Here is a 23,283-nt window from a genome sequence, read left to right on the forward strand (position 1 = left end):
GCCATAACCTCCTCCCATGTCCATGAGGTCCTCCACTCACTCTTCTCCCTGGCCCAGGATCCCTGCTCCTCCGGGTCGTGCTGCTTGGTCCTTTGGTGGTGGGTAGTTCTGTTACATCTCTCGTCGGAAGGCATGGACCAAAGCGCAGCGTGGTAAGTGTTCATGATACTGTATTACTCAAAAAACACTCAAACAAAATAACAAAGACAAAAAACGAACAGTACTGTAAGGCAAATAAACTATACAGAAAACAACTACCCACAAAACACAGGTGGGAAAAAGGCTACCTAAGTATGATTCCCAATCAGAGACAACAATAGACAGCTGCCTCTGATTGTGAACCACACTCGGCCAAAAACAAAGAAACAAAGAAATAGAAAACTTAGAAATAAAGAAACTAGAATGCCCACCCTAGTCACACCCTTGCCTAACCAAAATAGAGAATACAAGCCTCTCTATGGCCAGGGCGTGACAGGAATGTTGTCCCACTCCTCTGCAAAGGCTGTGCAAAGTTGCTGGATATTGGCGGGAACTGTAACAAGCTGTGGTACACGTTGATCCAGAGCATCCCAAACACACTCAATGGGTGACATGTCTGGTGAGTATGCAGGCCATGAAAGAACTGGGACATTTTCAGTTTCCAGGAATTGTCTACAGATCCTTGCAACATCGGGCCATGCATTATCATGCTGAAACATGAGGTGATGGTGGGGGGTGAATGGCACGACAATGGGCCTCAGGATCTCTTCAGGTCATATCTCTGTTCACAACGTTGACATAAGCAAACCGCTCTCCCACACAACGCCATACACACTGTCTGCCATCTGGCCGGTACAGTTGAAACCGTTTTTTCATCCGTAAAAAGCACACTTCTCCAGAGTGCCAGTGGCTATCCAAGGTGAGCATTTGCCCACTGAAGTCGGTTATGACGCTGAACTGCAGTCAGGTCAAGACCCTGGTGAGGACGATGAGCATGTAGATGAGCTTCCCTGAGACGGGTTCTGACAGTTTGTGCAGAAATTCTTCAGTCGTGCAAACCCACAGTTGTATCAGCTGTCTGGGTGGCTGTCCGCAGGTGAAGAAGTCTGATGTGGAGGTTCTGGGCTGGCGTGGTTACACGTGGTCTGCTGTTGCAAGCCCAGTTGGACATACTTCAAAATTCTCTAAAACGAATTAGGAGAAGGCTTATTGTAGAGAAATTAACATTACATTTTCTGGCAACAGCTCTGGTGGGTATTCCTGGATTCAGCATGCCAATTTCACGCTCCCTCAAAACTTGAGACATCTGTGGGATTGTGTTGTGTGACAAAACTGCACATTTTAGAGTGGCCTTATATTGTCCCCGGCACAAGGTGTACCTGTGTAATGATCATGCTGTTTAATCCGCTTCTTGATATGCCACAGCTGTCAGGTGGATGGCTTCTCTTGGCAAAGCAGAAATGCTCACTAGCAGAGATTTAAACAAATTTGTGCACAAATTTGAGAGAAATAAGCTTTTTGTGTGTATGGAACATTTCTGGGATCTTTTATTTCAGCTAATGAAACAAGGACCAACACTTTACATGTTGTGTTTATGTTTTTGTTCAGTGTAATAACAAAATGATCTAACAAAGATGTGTCAAAATGATTGGCACCCCTGTTTTCAATACTTTGTGAACCCTCCCCTTGCGAGGATAAAGGCACCTTTTCAGGGATCTTACACCAATCCATATATAATCTTACCAGATCCTTGATATCCTTTGGTCTGCGCTTATGGCCTGCTCTCTTCAATTCAAACCACAGGTTTTCAATGGGATTCAAGCCCGAAGACTGAGATGGCCATTGCAAAATGATGATTTTGTGGTCAATTAACCATTTCTTTGTGGATTTTGATGTATGCTTGGAGTTTCAGCCTCCAGGCAGAGGCAACCAAGTTTTGGCTAAAATGTTCTGGTACTTTGTACATTTCATTATGTAGTTTACCTTAACAAGGGCCCCAGGACCAGTGGAATAAAAATGACGTCAAAGATCCACCACCATATTTTACAGTAGATATGTGGTTATTTTCTGCATATGCATCCTTCTTTCGAGGCCAAACCAACAAGTTGTGTGCTTGGCCAAATAGCTCTATTTTTGTCTCATCTGACCATAGCACCTGGTTCCAGTCCAAGTGCCAATGCTGTTTAGCAAACTCCAGGCATTTACATTAGTCGTTTTCTCTCAATAAGGCTGTTTTATGGCAACCCTTCCAAATAGCCTATTGGCATGGAGGTGCCGTGTAATTATAGATTTGGAGACTTAGTGACCCCAAGATGCGACCAAGTTCTGTAATTCATCTGTGGTTTTTGGACTTTTCTTTGCCTCCTGAACCATCTTCCATACTGTGAATGGGGACAAATACACATGCCCTCTACCAGGCAAGTTTACCACTGTTCCAGTGGTTTTAAACTTCTTAATTGTTGCCCTAATAGTGGAAAGTGCTATATTTGGGTTTTCAGTTGTTTTTTATACCCATTGCCTGATTTATGAAAGTCAACAACCATTTGTCTCTTTTCATTTGTGAGTTCTTTACCTTTCCCCATGGGGATGGATGATGAAGGGATTTTATATGTGTGTTACCTAATTGTTATACCCCAGTGAAACAGGAAGCCATGGAAGGCCACAATACAGTTCCTGAAGCTCAGATTAACTTGAATAAACTAGAATGATAATGCAGGTTTTATTTTGTTTGATTTTATATAGAATCATTTGAATGGGTGCCAATAATTTTGGCACCTATCTTTAAACCTTTTATTTACTTGTTAAACAAAATCTCTTTCTCTGAGTAATTGTAGGCCTATTAGTATAACATAATGTACTTTTTCCAATCCTTTGAGCATACAATTTAGCTCAGTATTTGTATTATACAGTCTTTTTTGCTCATCTTTATCAAGGGTGACAATAATTTTGGAGTTGACTGTACATACATACTGAAGATTATAAAATAGGTTAACATCTTTAAGCATATTTCAAATGTTTTATAATGCGCTATATTTATAGAGATTTTGTCAGATTTAAATTGAGTGTTGTCACTTGGAAGACCAGACAGTTGATGAGAAACTACCTTACAGTATCTGAACCCTGTAGTTTTATTTCATTGAGTTCATCTCAAAGTAAAATCAAAGAATATGAGCCTATTTTATTTCTTATAACAATGTCCATATTATCTGATCTGCTGCCACAACCAATATGTGTTCGCCATAATGGATAAAGCTTGAAACCACTCAATGCCTCTTCAAATGTAATTTACCTTTGATAAAATCAATGGCCTTGAAAAACATATAGAGTAACATATCATCACCATGGCACACATGATGTTTGTTGTGCACTGGTCACATTTTAAAGGCGAAACCTTGGCATCTGCGGTGAAGGATTGTTGGGTGACCCATGCATTAATGCAATCCACTTGCCTACAGTGCACCTACCCATCACGCCAGTAGGCCTATAGGCTGCGTAAAACAAAACCACTTGAGGACCCGATGAAGTCCCAATCAGCTCTGTCCCATTTAGGTGTGGAGTGCCTTGAAATAGAAGGAAGGAGTAGCGATTGCATATATATATATATATATATATATATATATATATATACAGTACCAGTGAACATATTTTTACACACCTACTCATTCAAGGGTTTTTCTTAATTGTTTAATATTTTCTACAACATAACACATATGGAATCAGGTAGTAACCAATTTTTTTTTAAACAAACTTAAATAGATTTTAGATTCTTCAAAGTAGCCACCATTTGCCTTGATGACAGTTTTGCACACTCTTGGCATTCTCTCAACCAGCTTCACCTGGAATGCTTTTCCAACAGTCTTGAATGAGTTTCCACATACGCTGAGCACTTGTTGGCTGCTTTTCCTTCACTCTGCGGTCCAACTCATCCCAAACCATCTCAATTGGGTTGAGGTCAGTGATTGTGGAGGCCAGGTCATTTGATGCAGCACTCCATCACTCTCCTTCTTGGTTAAATATCCTTTACACAGCCTGGAGGTGTTGGATCATTGTCCTGTGGAAAAACAAATGATAGTCATACTAAGCGCAAACCAGATGGGATGGGATATCGCTGCAGAATGCTGTGGTAGCCATGCTGGTTCAGTGTGCCTTGAATTCTAAATAAATCACTGACAGTGTTACCAGCAAAGCACCATCACACCTCATCCTCCATGCTTCACAGTGTGAACCACACATGCGGAGATCATATGTTCACCTACTTGATGTTGAGATGTGTCTGTTTCTTGAACTCTGTGAAGCATTTATTTGGGCTGGTAACTCTTGATGGTTTTGCGACTGCATTTGAAGAAATGTTCCGCAATGACTGACCTTCATGTCTTAAGGTAATGATGGACTGTCGTTTCTCTTTTCTTATTTGAGCTGTTCTTGCCAAAATATGGATTTGGTCTTTAACCAAATAGCGCTATCTTCTGTATACCACCCCTACCTTGTCACAACACAACAGATTGGCTCTAACACATTAAGAAGGAAATAAATTGCACAAATGTACTTTTAACAAGGCCTGTTAATTGAAATGCATTCCAGGTAACTACCTCATGAAGCTGGTTGAGAGAATGCCAAGAGTGTGCAAAGCTGTCATCAAGGCAAATGGTGGTTACTTGGAAGAATCTCAAATATAAAATATATTTCGATTTTTGAAACACTTATATGCAATTAGTGTACCTATGCATCATGCCAGCAGGCCTATAGGCTACGCAAAACAAAACACTAGTTACCTAATGTAGGCTACATAAAAAATGTAAACCAGCACACACATCCAAATGTTGTCTATTGCACGAAATTGTGTCAAATTAAGTCACATCATGCCATCTGCAAATCAACATCAACGTCCCAATCTGAATAACATACCTTTAACTCACCACTATAAACCGAGGACTAATACTGGGTTTATATGCTAGTTGGAACTAGGAAACTTGGACATGTCCGACTTCCTAACTGATTGAAGTCGCACGTGTCGGCTATATATAACCAGTTAGCAAGTCGGAAATGTCCGAGTTTCCTATAGTTCCGACTAGCACATTTGAACGCAGCAAGACTTTCCAATATCTCTCAGCTCAGTAGGAATATGGGATGATAAAAAGGCCTACATGTAGGTTATCTGGAAATGTAAAAGTACTCACATTGACCAAGACTATAAACCCATCACAAATGAGTTTGTAAAATGATTGAATGACATTTGGAAAATCGTTGGATTGTGGCTTTAGGCTACGTCAACCACTTTCTGGTTCTTTTGACCAGTATTACCACTTTGTCTCTCCTCCACGAGCAAAATTGGCTTTATAAAACTTGATCGTTTCTAGGTCAATATTTATATTGTAATCCATATTTTTCATATATAAAATGTCGACAAATAAAAACCGGTTTATTTTTGTGGGGGAGACGAATCTCGTATGAAGCGACAACAGTGTACTGTAGTTATTAACATGTCTTTAATAGCATCTATTTGTAGCCAATGGAAAATGACCTCAACATTAAATCCTTAGCTATTGATACATTTTCACTTCGATGGCAGACGAACAAAGACATGCAAATATTGGAATATTTAAATATCGCATGTTAGTCCACAAGCAATTGACAAAAAAATATGATCTCGATCTGAAATGCACCTAAATGTGTAGATTTCTGTAGAAAACCTATTTTGTAATTTGAAGAAATGCTGTGTTCTTTCAATTTGTTCGCAGCAATTTCTTTCACCCATTAAAAGTATAATCCTTGCTACAGATATTGAGTGCGACGGAAAATATCTAAGTCAAGGATATTCTAGGCCTATTCAAAACACAAAATATATTTGTGACTAGTGGTCTCTGGTGAATTAAATTAAATCAATGCTGCGCCAGCACGTGACATCTTTTCAAAATGTCCGTGGAGGTCTGCTTTGTCTGCGATATTTTATTATTCGAACAACAAAAAAACAGATATTTAACTTAATGCATGAATGAAACTAAAATATATTAAATGTAGGAAAATGTAAATTGTAAATTGACAGACATTTTCAAAATGCTTACAAAGAGGGGACAATACCAGATGAATGAATCACAAAATTTAAAAAAACCCACCCAAAACGTCTTTAAGTGTAAAATGTTTTATTTAGATGTTATACTGTGCAACAGTAACAATACAATAGTTGTCCATACAATCGAGCGATACAAATACGCAGAACATGGGAGACATCAAAAAACATTTGTCATCTAGCATGAAATTAAGGGGGGAGGGGGGAGGGGGGGTTGTTCTGGACAGTATTTGACATAATTACTGATTAAATATGCATATATTTCGCTATATACATGGGTGTGTGTGTGGACTTTCTGAACTGCTTGGTTGCTTCAAGGGTTCAGGGATGTCGAGGCTATAAGCAATTAGATTCCACAGCAGCTAAAAAAGTATTTTTTCCCCCCAGTAGCCTACAGCCTAATAAAAGCTCTGTACATTTAGCAGATCTTTCATATGTTTTCTCATAAAATTGTGGGCCCAATACTACAATAGTTGATTCCACATAATATATTGATTATTATATTTCTCTGTGAAACGCTTTCCAAAAGCCAATCGAAAGAACAATAGATGCAACGTTTCAAATATTAGTAAAGCCTATAGGTTTCTACCATGCTTTATCTGACAACAATAGGCTGAAATACACACTTACAAGAGTCAACACATGTATATTCTGATATGGAAAAAAAAATAAAAAAATAAAAGGAAATAATATAAAGGCCATCTTCAGTCACATCTGTAAAATAAAACATAGCTTTTTGGGGGCTTTCATTTTCGACCATTAATTTATCACCAACATCCCTTTCACCAACTTAATGTCACATCCCTGCTATGTTCCTATTGAAATGCTTCACTTCCACTACTTAAACAGATATCACATATTTATAACAACAACGATAACAAAAAGAGAGCGTCTACAACAATGGAACTACATTGGCATGAAGATAATAGCTGAGCGGTCTGGCGTTGGCTGTCAGCCCGGATTTCAGGCCAATCATCCCGAGGATGCAGAAGAACCATTCAGCGAGGCCTTCCGTGTTTTTTTTCCAAAGGGGAAGGGTCTGGTAGGGGCTGGGGCTGAGGTGGAGGCTCCATTGACAGGCTTGGAGATGTGGGGGAAGTGTGGGTGTGGGGATTGCACTGGGGTGCCAGGGCTGGGCAAGGAGGAGGAGGTGGAGGGGACAGCGGCAGGGCTGCAGGCTTTGTCGCTGGCTGAGTCGCTCTCAGCGGACCGACCAGTGCTGTTCTGGCCCTCCTGCTGCAGATGACTCATCTTCATCTTCTTACAGCTAGGTCTGACGCGGTACTTCAACGGCAAAGGGCCATTCTGAAAAATATTTGTAATACTTAGAGCTACTTTGTCTTAACTTGCAGGGCAATCATGATTTTTTCCTTCATGGACAATAAAGCTTTTGAACTGCGAACTTTCATGCATTCCACACTTTGAAGTAGGCCTAAGAAATATCACAGAGCCAAAGGTTGAAATAAAAAGTCATGCAATAATTTACAACAAAAAAACATTACTTCCAATTTGTTTAAAACGTTTACATTGCCTTTAATTGCATGTTTTTACTAACTTCCCCTTTAATATTATGTTTCTTACCCTTCTCCAGGTGTAGATGTAGGCTATGTCCATTAATGTGTAGTAATCTTTCAGTGGCTCGTCTTCATACATCACTTCAACCTACATTGTAGAAATTACAAAATTATTTCTAAAAATAGGCCAACAAGTACTTATTCTACTGAACTTCCATTGTCCGTCAAGAATTGATGAATATCTTTGATCTTTTTTATTGTTTCAATAGAAGCATATGAGAGAATGATCTTGCAGTGATATGTACTGTTGTTAAATTCATCTTATTTAAAAAAATATATATAATAATAATATAACATAGTGATGCAAGAGTTATGGCTGCCCTTGTGTCATTTCATATAACCAAACAAATTTTTACCTGATAGGTACAGGGGATGTCCATCTTACTGCGGAGGAACTTCCTCAGGTGCATGATGGTCATGGCTGCTGGACACTGCAGATACCTCTTATTGTTCACCTGGAGGAGGACAGAGCCATTTAGATCAGCTCAAACCTCCATTTTACTACAGACCAAACTCAGACAGAAAACTGTAGCTGTCTGCAGCAAATACACAATAAAATAGCAAGAGAAAGTAATGTAGCTACAGTTAATAAATCATTTAATTTGAGGGACTTTATATGCAGGTTGATGTTTATTTTCACAAGTCTTGTCCTGGAGGCAGAACTGAGCAATTTGGATATATTGTAAAAATGTATGCAAAGAAAAATGTGCTTTTTGGTTAAGGTTAGGTTTAAAATCAGATAGGATTTGTAGCTGTGCCAGCTAGTGACCACTCTGCAGAGCTGCCTCCAGAACAAGATTCATGCCAGAAAAAAACAGCTAACCTGCACTTTATACAGTACACTTGTTTACAATAAAGAACATGGAAAATGGAGATGAGACATGCAGTGAGATTTGAAGACAAGCTATTTAAGGGTCCAGATTTAAGAACAATCTTATATCAGAAACCAAGCAATAGGCTCTGTGCAGCAACAGAGTGTAAGAACTATCTGATATGGAATGCTTCTGAGCTTCAGCCGTAGGCGGCCTACCTGTTCTTTAGTCAGTTGGTCCTCAGCCACGCCGGTCTGTTCAGCCCTGAGAAAAACAATGTTAGACTTGTTTTACAAAATGTGTTAGAAAACATCTTGATAATGCACTCAAGATTTTCATGGTTGGAAATTCATGTACAAAAAAAGCAGAACACTGGTAAAACCAAAGTCTCAAAATTAAAATGACTATAGAAAGGAAAACATACACTGTAATGTATTGTAATGAAACAGGCATGGAATGGTGCTCAAACCCTCAACCTTCTGGCCCCAACCAAGCCCAGTGTACCATCGACTGCACCACAAAAGCATGGTCGAGAGGCAACGTCGATATACACACTTATAAACCAGGGTCACTACAGAATAATAAATAATAAACACAACTGACCTAGACGTAATCATTTTTAAAAAGCCTGGCTGTAACAGACTTGTTGACGTACTTGTTGTGATCGAAGAACTCAATGGAGAGGCTGATGATCTCATCGTCTGTGATGATTCTCTTGTCCTCGTCCGCCACCTCCCCTCGATCCTCATTAGACCTTGTCGTAGCTACAGACACAAATTAACAAGTTGCATGAGTTTTCACAAAAACTTGTAAAACCGTGAAAGTGAGAGCTTAGAAATCCTATCATTATAGGAGAATACTATCAGCTAATATGGAAGTTAATTTTAGTGGCTTTGTAGAGGGAAAACCAATAGAATATTACTGGAGCAGGAAATAAATCAACCATTATTTTTGTTGTTAGAAATAATACTTAACGACAATTCACTTTTTACATCTCCAGTAGACTTGCACCCTATCTGCCCTAGGAAAGAAAGGTCATGAACCCTTTCCTTAACATTTACATTTGAGTCATTTAGCATATGCTCTTATAGGGTAGTTAGGTGAGACAACCACATATCACAGTCATACAAGTTTAAAAGATCTGAAATAAAGCAACTATCAACAAAGAGTGCAGACTCACCATCTACAGAAGGGTGATCTGCGTAAAAGTCTCTCCTTCTCTTCATCTCATCTAATGGGAAAGAGAGAAAAAACTGTCACAAATTTTTATTTGAATAGGGATAGAGATACAATTGAAAAATGTAATTATCAATCAGCTGATGCATTGCAACCGCATGCTTTAACTATATAGCACCCATTTCCAGAATCAGTCCACAGGTGGGTTTTAAACCATGTTCCAGGGGAGACAAGCCAGCAGCTCCGATTTTAAACAGGATAATCAACCATTCAGGATAAACCATTTAGTAGATACAGAATACATACGTCACAGAGAACAAGACAATGACATGACTGATGAGAGGGATTTAACACATTCCACTTACTTTTGAAGAGACCAGGGACCAGCTTGTAGACAATGTCTTGTAGGGTTTTGTCAGACCTTGAAGAATGTTCATAATCAGTCATATTTACCCAGAACTCATTGCATGCTATGAGGTTTTAATACATTGACGGATGTTGAGAAAAAGTAGCAACATTTGAATGAAACTAGACCAATCCTTTGACATCTAACTGCATTGGGTGGATTGGATAATAGCGAGAAACAGCAGAAATGCGACAAAACAATGCAAGGCTATAGAACAAATGTAAAAGAAACAAAGTGATTAATTACCTTATATTGAGCAGAGGCTTGGTTTTGTGTACTGGCACGTCACAGATGGGGCAATACTTGCTGGTCTCCAGATAGCGCACAATGCACATCTTACAGACTGAAACCCAAGGGGAAAAAACTGGATCAGTTTCTCAGTGGATAACACAAAAAATGCCTGTTACATTTATCATATAGCGGTTATTCACCCCCCCCCCCCCCCCCCCCCCCAAACCCTGATTTGCTTTGTAGCATCTAGTGAATTACATAAATAGCCAATGCAATTATGTGAAAAGAGAATGTGAGAGTGAAATTGGTCAACAAAAACTTGAGTAATTAACTAGCTACCTACTAGTGTGAATTTGCAACAGTCATATTTATCATGATTGGTCCAATTCCCATGTCTGCATTCAGCCAAGTGTCACTCACATGAATGGAGACATTCTATAATGGTTGTGGCATCGATGAAGTATCCACCACACAGCACACACATGAGGTGGGGGTTCAGCTCAGTTATCTTAATTCTGGTCGTTCGATGCATCGTCATGGAAGGAAGATCCCTGCGAGGGACAAAGGAGCAGAGTCACAATCTGACAGGAAGGTAGCCTATATCTTGTTAATGAAAATATAATTTAGACTTGATAAATTGAGGATACTTTTGAGAAGAAAAAAACAGACAGCAACAAAACAGACAGCAACAATGAAAGCCTATCATTGGATCGGGACTACAGATCTTTCACAGCTTGATAAAGTGGTCGTTCATTAAACCGCTTTAAACCCATTTGTAATGATGTTTTGTTGTTCTACTGTTAGAGAAACACCCATACTTTGTGATAATAGTATAATAACCAGGGAAGGGGTTGGTCGTTTTTCAGAAGCTGACCCAAAGGTTGATTGATAGCTAACAATTGGTGGGAGTCGATCCGTGTGGATTTGTCGAGGGCACAGCTACAGCCGAAAGAGCTGCGTTGTCATAAATCAATCCTTTCATTGGGATGGTTCATATAGCCTACCTCCCAGCGCTCCTCTATAGATAGATATGGGAGAACGGAGGTCGTTGGTCGCTCAGGAAATGTGATAGTACCCTAGTCCTATAAAACGAAGAACCGCTGTCGACCTATCCAACCTACACCAGGGTATCTATTCTAAAGCGAGTCAGCCTATTAGTGCCAAAACACAGAGGGGTTCTTACTTTCTAATATTGGAACCTGATGATAAGAAACATCATTCCGGCCAATTGCAACATTTCATATCACATTCTTCAATGAATTAATATTTCAACTCTCGAGGATGCGGGAGACCGTAAGCTAATTGACTCGGCGTCAGGTGTAACCACACACACACACACTTGGAAAGTCTTACCGTTTCTATGGCAACTTAGGTTCCACTACTTGGCATCTCGCCAGGGTCCAATACGGAGAGATTTGCTTCGCCCAAGATCAGATCACCGCTCGCGTTGATGATGTGACTGCGAATAATATGAAAATAAATATATGTCCTTCCCTCGCGAAGCCAATAGACTACAGTCCGTCCCCGCACCATGGCTGCCATTTTGTAAAGAACGTCTCGCTAGAAAACCATAGTGCAATTCCCGACAGGGTTTAACATTTTTTCACACCGAAGCCTGTTACGTTCAGTTCCTATGCCGCCAACCATATAGGTTACCCATGCTTTGTGCATTAGTTTGGATAAATCTAATCGTTGGCCGTTGCTGGTGTCGTTTCCGTGTGCACGCTGCACAGGCAGCCTGTGTGCACGGCACAGTAGAATAACAACATCACTCGACCAAGTATGTTCTCTGGCCGTATGAAGTTGAAGCCCGAGAAAAACCTCGCCACTGCTCAGCCAACGCGACATGGATTACGAATGAAGTGCCACATAACAGTCTAGTTCAAATAGCCGGCAGGTAACAGCAATGTGGAGTAGAAAGAGGTTTAAAAACGACTGTCTGGAGGGAGGGAAATAATGAAATAAGTTTCACAATATACGTCTAGTTGTGACGCCTTTTTGTAGCCTAGACATCTTTCTTCTTCCCAATGGCTTTTTGTCTTTCTGCCACACATAGGATGCGATCACATGAGCCGTCAGTTAAAACATGGGGAGAAATGACTGATTCTGCGTGTCAGATGCTTTTGGCTTCCCTAGCACTAGGAATAAAACTCATGACAAAACAAGAAATAGTGAGATTGGCACTGGGTCATGCCTGCATCAAAGGTGACCCGCGCAATATGTTGCATGGTGGCGCTATATACATTTAAACGGATTCTGCGTGTAGCCTATGGTTGAAAAAACTTGCTTGCAAACAGAACAGAACCATCGTCATTTTATAAGGATGCACCTTAGTTCAAATATATATAGAAACACCGATATTGGCTCTGCCAAAAGGCCACTGGTGTGGAATATCCCAGCTCTTCCCGTCAGTAAAAAAAAAATCTTAATAATGTGTATTTCAATGTAACGCAGTGGAGGACCCCACAATGCCATTACAGTGGCTGTCACGCATCGTGTTTGCAATGCAAACAGATAGCCTGTTACGCTATCAATCGATTAACTACTGATGTTTGCACAACTGTTACCACTGGTAATATAGCAGAGCCTTTGTAGAGTAAATGATACCAGGCTTGAACATGCATATTGCATCTGCAAGTATCACCATGGAACACATTTATCCGTACAGGACACAGCCAAACAACAAATAAAGCACTGAATAAAAAAGTAGTTGAGAAACTCATAGAACAGGGTATTATCAATAACGATGTTGGCCAGATTTGCTCCCAATTGCATTCTATCTGGCCTACTGTACTCAGCTCAACCTTCTGGGCCATGAACTGTGTGCTGCATGGTGCAACCCAGGGTTTCTCCATCTGGCTATAATGAATGGCTAAAAATGGGAAGTAGAACAGGCGAGTCCTTCCTCAAAAAATGTGGAGAATCGTCTGTGTATAATCTACATACTACATGAAAATGTTGTAAATTGTATGGATAAAGATGCACGTCACATTTTTCTCCATAAAGACAGGCTAGTCTTCGAGGGCTGTGGTTGTTTTGGTCTAGATATGCTGCACCATTCTCTCTATTTTTGGATGGAACCTTAATCTATTCATCAAAGCTAGATTTACATCACCATTTCAGAAGACTTCCCCACATGGGAAAGAGGAGGCCTCACTTTATATAATTCATCAAGAACTGGGCAGTCAATGTCGAAATCTCTATTTACCTGGCTGTGCGTTAAAGTTGCATTCCAACAAGTATCACAAACAGAAACCTTATATCAACACAAATCAGGCTACACCAGAATTTCAACTAGCACAGGCATTGGCAACCTTAACCCACCCACAGAGGATTTCTGTGAGATTATCAACTGTCAAACAGCGTTAGGCTATTTATCTTTCCCACCAAACAGTTCCCTTCCTCATGACAGAATATCACACTTGATAGACTGGTCATAACAACATTATTAAGAAAAATATCAGACACCATGGATCCATGCAAACACATTTCAAACCATTCAAGCAACAGAATATTCCACCACGGTGCAAACCGTCAAACATGTCTGATCTTTGCATGGTTGGTTTTTACGCATACTCCTGCTTTATAAACTTGTTATGCGCCATTGTGAGTTAACGGTCAGATTGTTGGTTCCAAACGTGGGAGTAAAAAATTACAAATCCTCAAAAAACTAAATGTTGACAGATGGAGGGACATAGCCTGCGCAATAAAGTCGTGACGAAACTCAATAGTAAACATATGCCTTTTACAGATAATTCAAAGATGGTTGGCTAATTGAGAGGACCCTTGTTCTGAATCAGTCAATGGACCTTTGTACCATCTTGACATGATGGTAACAAAAATCTGAAAATTGGTTTATGCATGATTAATGTGCGACAATATCGTTCCTTTGTCAACTTGCGTGTAGATCTATACATTCAAATCCTTCTTTAACAACTAACTGATCGTGCTGATATTTCAGTAAATCATTTAAATGGTTTACCCTCCACCAGGCTACAGAGGACCGGTTCAACAAGAGGGAAGTTAAGTTAATAAAAACAACACTTGATGACATGTGCGTAATGCAACCACACTGATCTATCCCCAACATCCAAAAGATCCTATTTCTATAAAATGGGGACAGTATATGGAACCAAACCAACCAGGAGAACCATTGGACTATGTGCTGCCGTAAACACCTCACCAATCTCGGTCTTGTTCGATTGAGATCACTGGCTTTGTGGAAATCTAACCAACGTCACGGAAACACCCTCAATGGACACTCATAAGAGATAATTACATTAAATACTAAAGAATTCAATGTGCTGGTCTGTTGAGCGCAAAACCAAGGCTTGCGCAAGAAGGGTACACAATTTTAGAAGCAGTGCGAGGACAGAGCTCTACGTCCGTGAGTGCGAGACACCGTCAAAACCCCATCCACCACGGGCTGGAAACGCATTTAAACCCGCAGAAAAACACATATACGCGGCGAAAACTTAATCGTTATTCATCTGTTGGTAAGAAAATATATCGAATAATACATACCTAGAGACTTGGCTGGCGATCAGCGATATTGGAGACGGAGAGACAATGAAAGTTAGGAGGCGATCAGCAGAAAATGAATACGAGCTCAGCCGCCATCTTGAAACAAGCTGCAGACGCTGTCAATTGCAGAGAGCGCCAGGCAACCCGGGGCTCATTTCAGATGCGTAAAATTCGTAGTGTTCTCCTTCTATGCACTTTGGGCGCGTAGTGTCCTCTGTTGTCTAATATTTCAGACTTTTGGCTGTGTGTTCCGAACGGTGTGTTTGTGTTCCCAATGAGTCTCTTCGAAAAATGCAGCAGTGTGGCTCAGTGGAAACTGACACCGTCCCCAAAATGGCTTGTAGTTCGACCGCCCCGCTTTGGTCACGTGGTATCATTCCTTAAGGGTGGCCTGGAAATTAGTGTCGGTGTATTCCGGGGGCTCGCCAATTCACGATGCTTCGTAAAATGACACAAAGAATGTGTTATCCAAAGCCCATCATGATCTCGTAATTTGCTTCAAACGTTGTAGTTGTGTCACTCAAGATATCACTGATGTTTCTAAACAATAGCCAGTGTGCGTTTTTCCAACCACGTTTCTATTATGTGCCTCTGCTGTGTCCCTTTCCAAAGACATGAGCTTGGCAAAATGCGTCTTTGTCATACATGCGTTGGTTAGGATACACTTCCCAAAGCCGATAGAAAGCTGGGGTTACTGTGTAGATATTCCATGGCAAACGACCCCATACAATACTAATTCATGATCGTACTGAAGACGGGGACATTTAGGAAATGAAAGCATCGGTAATAGGTCGGCTACTATAGGAGGCTCTGTACGTAAACTACATGCGGTTCTGTTCCCTCTGGTGAGCCGCAATATAATTTAACTAATGCATTGCCACCAGTTTGTAAACTAGATATGACACATTATACTAATCTTCGGCACGATATTCTCTCCAATTTTGATAATTTATTTGCCACAAACATACCCCTTCACCGTTATGTGGCAGTGGAAAAATCTATTTCCAAGACAAAAATTCCTATCAATCGGAGACTTCCTAGACTACACATCTAGAGTTGATATGAACTATGCATTGGACTATGGGGACACACGCATGCTATATAGCTTACTTTAATATAATTTGGCTTTTATGTTATGCCTGCAAATTACCATGCATGCATTGAACTGTTTTATTGACAAAAATAGGCCTACATCATTGAACGGATAAATATTTAATGACGAATGAAATGAGTATAAAATACAAAGCGGATATCAACGCCGCTTGAAATCGCTGAACTTCAGTGCTTTCAGGAGATGAAGGAAGCAGAGGAGATCACGTGAGAAACCGGATTCCACTGTTCGAGCAGGCTAGGCTCACAACTGCATAGCCCTCAAGACTCTTGGCAGCGTCTTTTATCTTTCCCACCAAATCCTGAAAACAAAGTCACATACACAGTCGGTACTCTTCCAAACAGAGAATGACGGAACGTTTGAATCACAACATTTAATGGTTTCCCCTCACGTACTGGAGGAGTTTGGAGCACTGTTGAGTGTAAATTATAACCTTGCCTCAGTCTGAATCCTGTCAATTAGATTACCAGGATAGTTTGCACTGAAACCTGTCAGGGTGAGAGTCAATTCCATTTAAATTCATAACGGAATAGTCATCACAGTAGGCCGGAGTACAATTCGTTCATTTGTGAATATATTTGATTAATTCTAAGGATGTTCAGGTCAACTGAAATTTAATGCAACCGTTCTGGTTCACCTCATACCCAAAAGAAGGATAGATAGTGTTCCCGAACATACACATTACCAAACTTCCTTCCTCAGAACTGTGTCTTGGCAACAGGGTAAAAACATTTCTAAATATTTTTTTTCTGGCCCCTATTTCAATACTCTTAAACTAGCCATGAAGCGATAGCTACTGCGGGACGTTAAAGCAGACAACCTCAAGTCACAGTGAAGATAGGTCTACAAAACATACAGGATTATGTTTACGTCGAACTCAATTGAGGAAAATGTAACAAATTGATTTTTTTAGGATAAGTTCATAGGCAACACTTAGATCGAAACATCACTGCCTGCCCTGTCACTCAGCGGTTATGCTTATTTCTTGGCATCAGTATTCACACAGAAAGTAATGGATGGAAATACAAAAATACACAATTCGAGTGAATATTGAAAAAAATACGAAATACTGTTTCTGTTAATTTATTTGTAAAAAAAATTAACAAATGTGGAAGAAAAAAAATTAACAGTCTGCAGAACACTATTGAATGAGATTACTGCACATAGATTAAAATACACTGGAGCTATTTACAAATTCAGGTTTTAATCTCTGCTCAATGTGGCAGAAGTTCATCTAAAACACAGAACACTGTTGAAAGACATGCTATTCAAGAAAAAGTTTAATAATCATTTAACAAACATCAAATAGAACTAACATGACTTTATTTGTACTCATTCACGTGGACCTAACAGCTAGCCAATAATTATATACAGATCTGTAAAGTATGCTGATTTGGAAAATACAGTGTAGGCGATCTATTTAAATCAATTGCCACGTTCAAGAGTGCATGTAAAACATTATCACAGACTTTCTGTGAAATTACCTTATTCAACTAATGGTGAACCCCACATTATATATAGGCTGCAACAAAACATTAGCTACCTGAAGTTGTTCCATAGTGCAGCTAAAATGGACCTCTTCCGACGATCCTCCGTTGTTGGTATTCTGTAAAAGTATAGGCTTACGTTTGTAATGATGACACGTTTAACAGACTCAAAACAGTTTTAGATCATTGGGTTCTGGAAAGGGACATACCTCAAGGTTTAATGAAAGAAGAAGCATGCATACAGGAACTCATGAATACCGATTTATATAGGCTGTTCAACGGTAACCTTATGCATTAAAAACCTTTGTTTATTTAACCCAGAGTCATTCCACATATTAGGCTAAGTGATCATATTACGTGTGTTAAAATCAAACAGCAAAACATCTTGTCGCGGATGGAGCCCTATGGGGAACAGGGCAACACTTTTCAGCATTCTGAAGCTTGGTTGTCAGGAGGGAGACAAAAGGGGACAATCGTGGTGATTAATTACAATGTAAAAGCAACTATCAATGCGCTACAAACAAACGCTCATCGTAAAAGAACTGCGCTTTCTCCAAGGAAAATAAACCGATTCAAAGTTTGTGAAACAAATTGTCATGTCACATTTGCAGGTTAATTCACTAATCTTAAAACGGTTAAGAGATCATACATCGTCAAAATACGTCACAAATAAATGTGACCCGAGTTAGGCTAGGTCCATTCCCTAGTCTGCTGCACTCTATGAAAGTGAAGCATAAAACAATTGGAAGAGATAGTCAGCACATTGATAATTTCTATAAACTTTTTGTAGCTCAGCTGGATGAGCATGGTGCTTGTAAAGCCAGGGTAGTGGGTTTGATTCCCGGGATCACCCATATGTACAATTTATGCATGCATGACTAAGTGACTTTGGATAAAAGCATCTGCTAAATAATACACACACACACAGGACAAAAATATAAAAGCAACATGCAACAATTTCTAAGATTTTACTGAATTACAGTTCATAGGAGTGAATCAGTAAATTGAAATAAATTCCTTAGGCCCTAATCTATGATTTCACATGACTGGGAATACAGACATGCCCCTGTTGGTCACATATACCTTTCAAAAAAATTGCCATTGATAAAATACAATTGTGTTAGTTGTCAGTAGTGCCCATACCATTACCCAACCATGGAGCACTCTGTTCACAGCATTGACATCAGCAAACCTCTCTCCCCACACAACAGCATACACGTGGTCCACGATTGTGAGGCCAGTTGGATGTACTGTCAAATTCTCTAAAATGTTGGAGGCGGCTTATGGTAGAAAAAGTATCATTCAATAATCTGGCAACAGCTCTGGTGGCCCTTCCTGCAGTCAGCATGTCAATTGCACACTCCCTCAAAATTGAGACATCTGTGGCATTGTGTTGTGTGACAAAACTACACATTTTAGAGTGGCCCTTTATTGTAAACTAATTTGTGCACAAAATTTGAGAAAAGCTTTGTGTGCATATTGAAAATGTCTGGGATCTTTTATTTCAGCTCATGAAACATGGGACCAACACTTTACATGTTGCGTTTATATTTTTGTTCAGTGAGCTAATTCTGTCAAATAACTGCAAATAATGCAAAGCAAGATTATTAAATTGACTCATCTATATTTCCTGATGACACACCAAAAGCTTTCAAACAAAAATCGATGGTTCATTTCAAATGGAACTGTTCAATACATTTGAAATAAAAAACATAAAACTGTTGTTACCCAACTTCAAACAAACTTTAATTATATATAATTTTTTTTAAACTATATTACTATATTTTTTTTAGGCTGCACTTGATGTTTCAATGGGGATGGATATGTGTATTGGGGAAGATATATAATATTACTGGAAAAGTTCAATAGCGTGGATGTTAATGAAGTGTAAACTGCATGGTCAACGTGATATTCCATGAGCCATATAGAGAACCCATAACAAAAATGTAGGGCTCCGATAAGGTCTTGTCTGTGTCTGCATTGTTGTCATGTGTTAGGATGTGACTATGTTCCCACAGTTTACAAACTACTATCTCTGTACTGTGGTGACCCAGAAGCCATTCTGTACAAACAGACAATGTAGTGTTTTATATTTAAATCTAATACTTTAAATCAAGTATATTTGTCCAGTCAACACTTTAGCCACAATAACCCCATAGTCATGAATTGTTATGGCATTTCAAAAAGGCTGACTGGAAATGAAAACATCAGAAAAAGTTACCCTGACAATAGAATTTCCACATCACTTTTATATTTCTGGAGAACGAAGAGTCCGTTTGGGGTTGAGATCTGGAATGGATTTGCATTTCTTTGCAATAAGGCAATTAAGAGGTTATAAAAAATAATAAGGTAGTCATCACCTGGTATGCGATGTAGAATACATATGTTCTCTCCGCATCAAACCTAACATCCTCCAGGCACAAGCTGTAATGACAAAATCAGCTCCATCATTTATCAATATATTCATCATAATTAAGTCCCTTTCGCCTCATGTAGGCCTACAGATTTAATTTAGCAGGTGAAGTGGAATGCTCTTGATAACAGAGTGCTCCACACTCACACTTGACTTCTTCTACTACTTGGACTAACTTTGCTGATAGCTACTATAATGAAGAAAAATGTACTTACTATGACAGAGATATGTAGTTGTCCCACCTAGCTGTTTTAAATGGGCAATTCCACCGCTTTTCAACCTAATTTTCATTATCTCCAGCACAATACCAGTGTGTACATATGCATGTGAAAATTGTGTATTTAGACATTTTGTAGAAAACAATAAAGTTCAACTCGATGAAATGATCAAAGTTATAACATTTATAACAGTGATTTTCAAACAGATTTACAGTGATGTTGGGAGTAAGAAAACTGCAATGAGTTTCTAATCAGAGGGAGTTTTCCCCCCACTTTTAATCATTTCAATTGGCGACAGATTTTCATGCAAATATTCTAAAATCCACATAAAGAAAATATGCACATTTTCCCACCACAAAAACAGTTGCGTTAAATATCAAATGTGCCTACTCTATAATCTTGGCACCTGCGCTCTAGCCAACAGCTCGCAGATACTGTGTGGTTCGGCTAGTCTACATGAGATTATTATGGATAAGAGCAAGAATGTTTATTTGTCAAACAGCAGTCAAGCATCTATCATCTTGTCACCAGAATAAGACCATCGATATTTATTGGAAAGGAGGATCAAGATCACCATGCACTTTCACCACCACAGTCTCCCGTAACATATTTAATCTGTAGCCTAATAAACTGCATGCTTTCCTGAGTTACAGTGAGAGGACCACTTAAATTGGATATGATTGTTATTTCAATATTTACGCAAAAAACTTTTCCATCTCCATTTCTGACATACTTAACAAAAATTTCCCACAATGTCAAAGGAACAAGTTATCTGTCTGCTTTTATGAAATTGTACCAAACTGTCAGTTTCCATCACAGCTGTCCTGATTTGTTTTGGTATAAAGTATGACTTTACTCACAAAAGTGTAGATGAAAACATTCTTCTCTTTAACCATTTTTAGGGCCCTTACCTTTTTAACCACAGATCATAGAAACGTGCTGTTTTCACATATGTAGACACTGGTTTGGTGCTGAGATAATAAATAGGGGCTTGAAAAGTGGCAGAATTGCCCTTTAAGATGAATGCACTACCTGTAAGTCACTCTGGTAAGAGCGTCTGTTAAATGACAAATGTATTATTTTCTAAACTTGACCCTAGTCTCTGGGGGAGGAGATTAATTATTTAATAACTTGAGAGGTCAACCTCCATTAACAATAATATAGCAGGACAAACCAAGCGTTACCTTATAGTGGATTTGTCCACATTTTGTTTGACCCCCTCCAGTATGCAGGTGGTGGCAGATCAATTCAGGTTGATCTATGATCAGAAAAAAACATTGACCAGTTATTTATTCATCATACATATCGTAAAGAAAAAAAATACACTCAAAAACTAATATATATATATATATATATATATATATATTTTTTTTTTATTAGTCCACTGTCCATCAAGTGGACTAATGAAAAAAATAGCTAAATATATTTTGAGAGGATTTTTCCTTTAACTGTAGCCGAATGTCTCGGCAAGCTTTTATAGTGGGTCTAATTAAACAATAAGGCACGAGCAGTTTATAAGGTTAGCATTTTATAATAGCAATATGGCACCTTGGAGGTCCGTGGTATATGGTCATTATACCACGGCTAAGGGCTGTATACAGGTACTCCGCATTACGTCCTACATAAGAACAGCCCTTAGCCGTGATATATTGGCCATATACCCCCTCATGCCTTATTGTTTAATTAAAGTATATCATCTAGTTCTAATAACCTAAACGTTTATACATACAAAGGGACGCAAATTACAAACAGCAAGTTGCGTACACGAACACACACACATACAATGAATTAAACAATTTAGGCTACGACTAGAAATATATGATTAAAATCCCATTTAGTCACTAGGGAGCACCTTTTTAATTCCAGATTGCTTCCTACATTTTCTAACCTATATATATTTTTAAACTGTAGCCTAGCCTGCATTCTCAGTTATTTATTATTTAACTAGGTAAGTCAGTTAAAAACGAATTCTTATTTACAATGACGGCCTACCGGGGAACAGTTCAGGGGCAGAACGACAGATCTTTAACTTGTCAGTTCGGGGATTTGACCCAGCAACCTTTCGGTTACTGGCCCAAAGTTCTAACCACTAACTTTGGCTACCGGCCGCCCCAAAATTGCAACTACTTGGTGAGCAAACTCACTGTTCGCCTGGGTACACGTTGTTGTAGCCTGATCAATAGTCATATTTCCTATAACTACCACTTGAAACATAAAAGATGCTAACACTGTTACATTTGATTCATTTCAGATCCACGGGTGTTAAAAAATATATATCGTGCACTCTACATTTTTCAAAACGAGTCTTCAGGTCAAACTGGGAAGAAACCGGAAGCTGTGAAAGAAGCAGAAATAAAAGGCGACGGTGGAGAGAGAGCAGGCTTACCGAGAACACTACGGTCGGCATGGGCGGTTAGCGAACTGCGAAAGGTTAATTATATCAACACAGAGGAGGTCTTCAGGTCGAAAAGCGACGGGTCTGCTAGAGACTGCATCCCTTTCTGCACCGACTCAGACAACTCCATTTTGAAACAGAAACAACCCACGAAACCGGATCACGTGACGTAATCAGCTGACACCGCATGCAGGGGAGAGGGCAAAGCTCACATAGCGTTCATTCACCGCTCGTGGTGGAGTGAAAAAAATCTGCAGCTCCACAATGTATCACGTCTGTTTGTTTCATTTAGGCAACAGTATCTTTCATTGAGAACAAAATAAATAAATATAGGCATAGTTTATTCTCATATAGGTCTAAATCATTTGCAGGATTGGGCATGTGAGGCTACAGGATGGAGCCACTGCATATTTTGTTGCATCATCAAATCAAATGTTATTTGTCACATGCTTTGTAAACAACAGGTGTAGACTAACAGTGAAATGCTTACTTACGGCACTTCCCAACAATGTAGAGAGAACAAATAGATACAATATATAAATACACAATGAGTAACGATAACCTGTCTATATACACGGGGTACCAGTACCGAGTCAATGTGTAGGAATACGAGGTAATTGAGGTAGATATGTACACATAGCAGTGGAGGCTGCTGAAGGGAGGACGGCTCATAATAATGGCTGGAACGGAGTGACCAACCTCCTGTGACATATAGGTAGGGATAAAGTGACTAGGCAACTGAATAGCTAATAAACAGTAACAGCATCGCATGTGATGAGTCAAAAACGTTAGCGCAAAAAGAGTCAATGCAGATAGTTAAATAGTTAACCAATAGCTACCTAGACTAACTATTTAGAAGTCTTATGACTTGAGGGTAGAAACTGTTCATG

The 23,283-nt window shown here is 39.4% G+C and overlaps 1 protein-coding gene and 1 long non-coding RNA gene across 3 annotated transcripts; both read right to left on the reverse strand.

The window, feature by feature from the left end:
• Positions 1–6,102: 6,102 nt before the first annotated feature.
• LOC109909920 (polycomb complex protein BMI-1-A-like) lies at positions 6,103–15,127 on the reverse strand. 2 transcript variants are annotated; one of them, XM_020509005.2, is made up of 11 exons: positions 14,770–15,127; positions 11,599–11,704; positions 10,666–10,796; positions 10,261–10,357; positions 9,974–10,029; positions 9,613–9,663; positions 9,088–9,196; positions 8,651–8,696; positions 7,977–8,075; positions 7,628–7,708; positions 6,103–7,351 (listed from the first exon to the last, which is right to left on the reverse strand). In XM_020509005.2, the coding sequence occupies exons 3-11, from the start codon at positions 10,781–10,783 to the stop codon at positions 7,019–7,021; spliced, it is 990 nt and encodes a 329-aa protein (XP_020364594.1). In that variant the 5' UTR covers positions 10,784–10,796; positions 11,599–11,704; positions 14,770–15,127; the 3' UTR covers positions 6,103–7,018. The 2 variants fall into 2 exon arrangements, with proteins under 2 accessions (XP_020364594.1, XP_020364593.1); XM_020509004.2 differs by lacking the exon at positions 11,599–11,704.
• Positions 15,128–15,965: 838 nt separating this feature from the next.
• Positions 15,966–22,559, reverse strand: LOC109909921 (uncharacterized). Its single transcript, XR_002257812.2, has 5 exons — positions 22,385–22,559; positions 21,183–21,256; positions 19,728–19,791; positions 17,424–17,486; positions 15,966–16,181 (listed from the first exon to the last, which is right to left on the reverse strand). It is a non-coding gene; the product is annotated as an uncharacterized LOC109909921 (long non-coding RNA).
• Positions 22,560–23,283: the final 724 nt, after the last annotated feature.

This window comes from Oncorhynchus kisutch, linkage group LG18 (assembly GCF_002021735.2).
Source record: "Oncorhynchus kisutch isolate 150728-3 linkage group LG18, Okis_V2, whole genome shotgun sequence".
Taxonomy (NCBI): domain Eukaryota; kingdom Metazoa; phylum Chordata; class Actinopteri; order Salmoniformes; family Salmonidae; genus Oncorhynchus; species Oncorhynchus kisutch.

Bases quoted from the DNA above. Each gene is read 5' to 3' on its own strand.
- LOC109909920 (XM_020509004.2), bottom strand. From the start codon at position 10,783: ATGACGATGCATCGAACGACCAGAATTAAGATAACTGAGCTGAACCCC. The intron at 9,197-9,612 runs GTGAGTCTGCAC...TTGTGTCTGTAG, and splicing joins AGATCACCCTTCTGTAGATG to CTACGACAAGGTCTAATGAG. The intron at 7,352-7,627 runs GTAAGAAACATA...AATATTTTTCAG, and splicing joins ACATCTACACCTGGAGAAGG to AATGGCCCTTTGCCGTTGAA.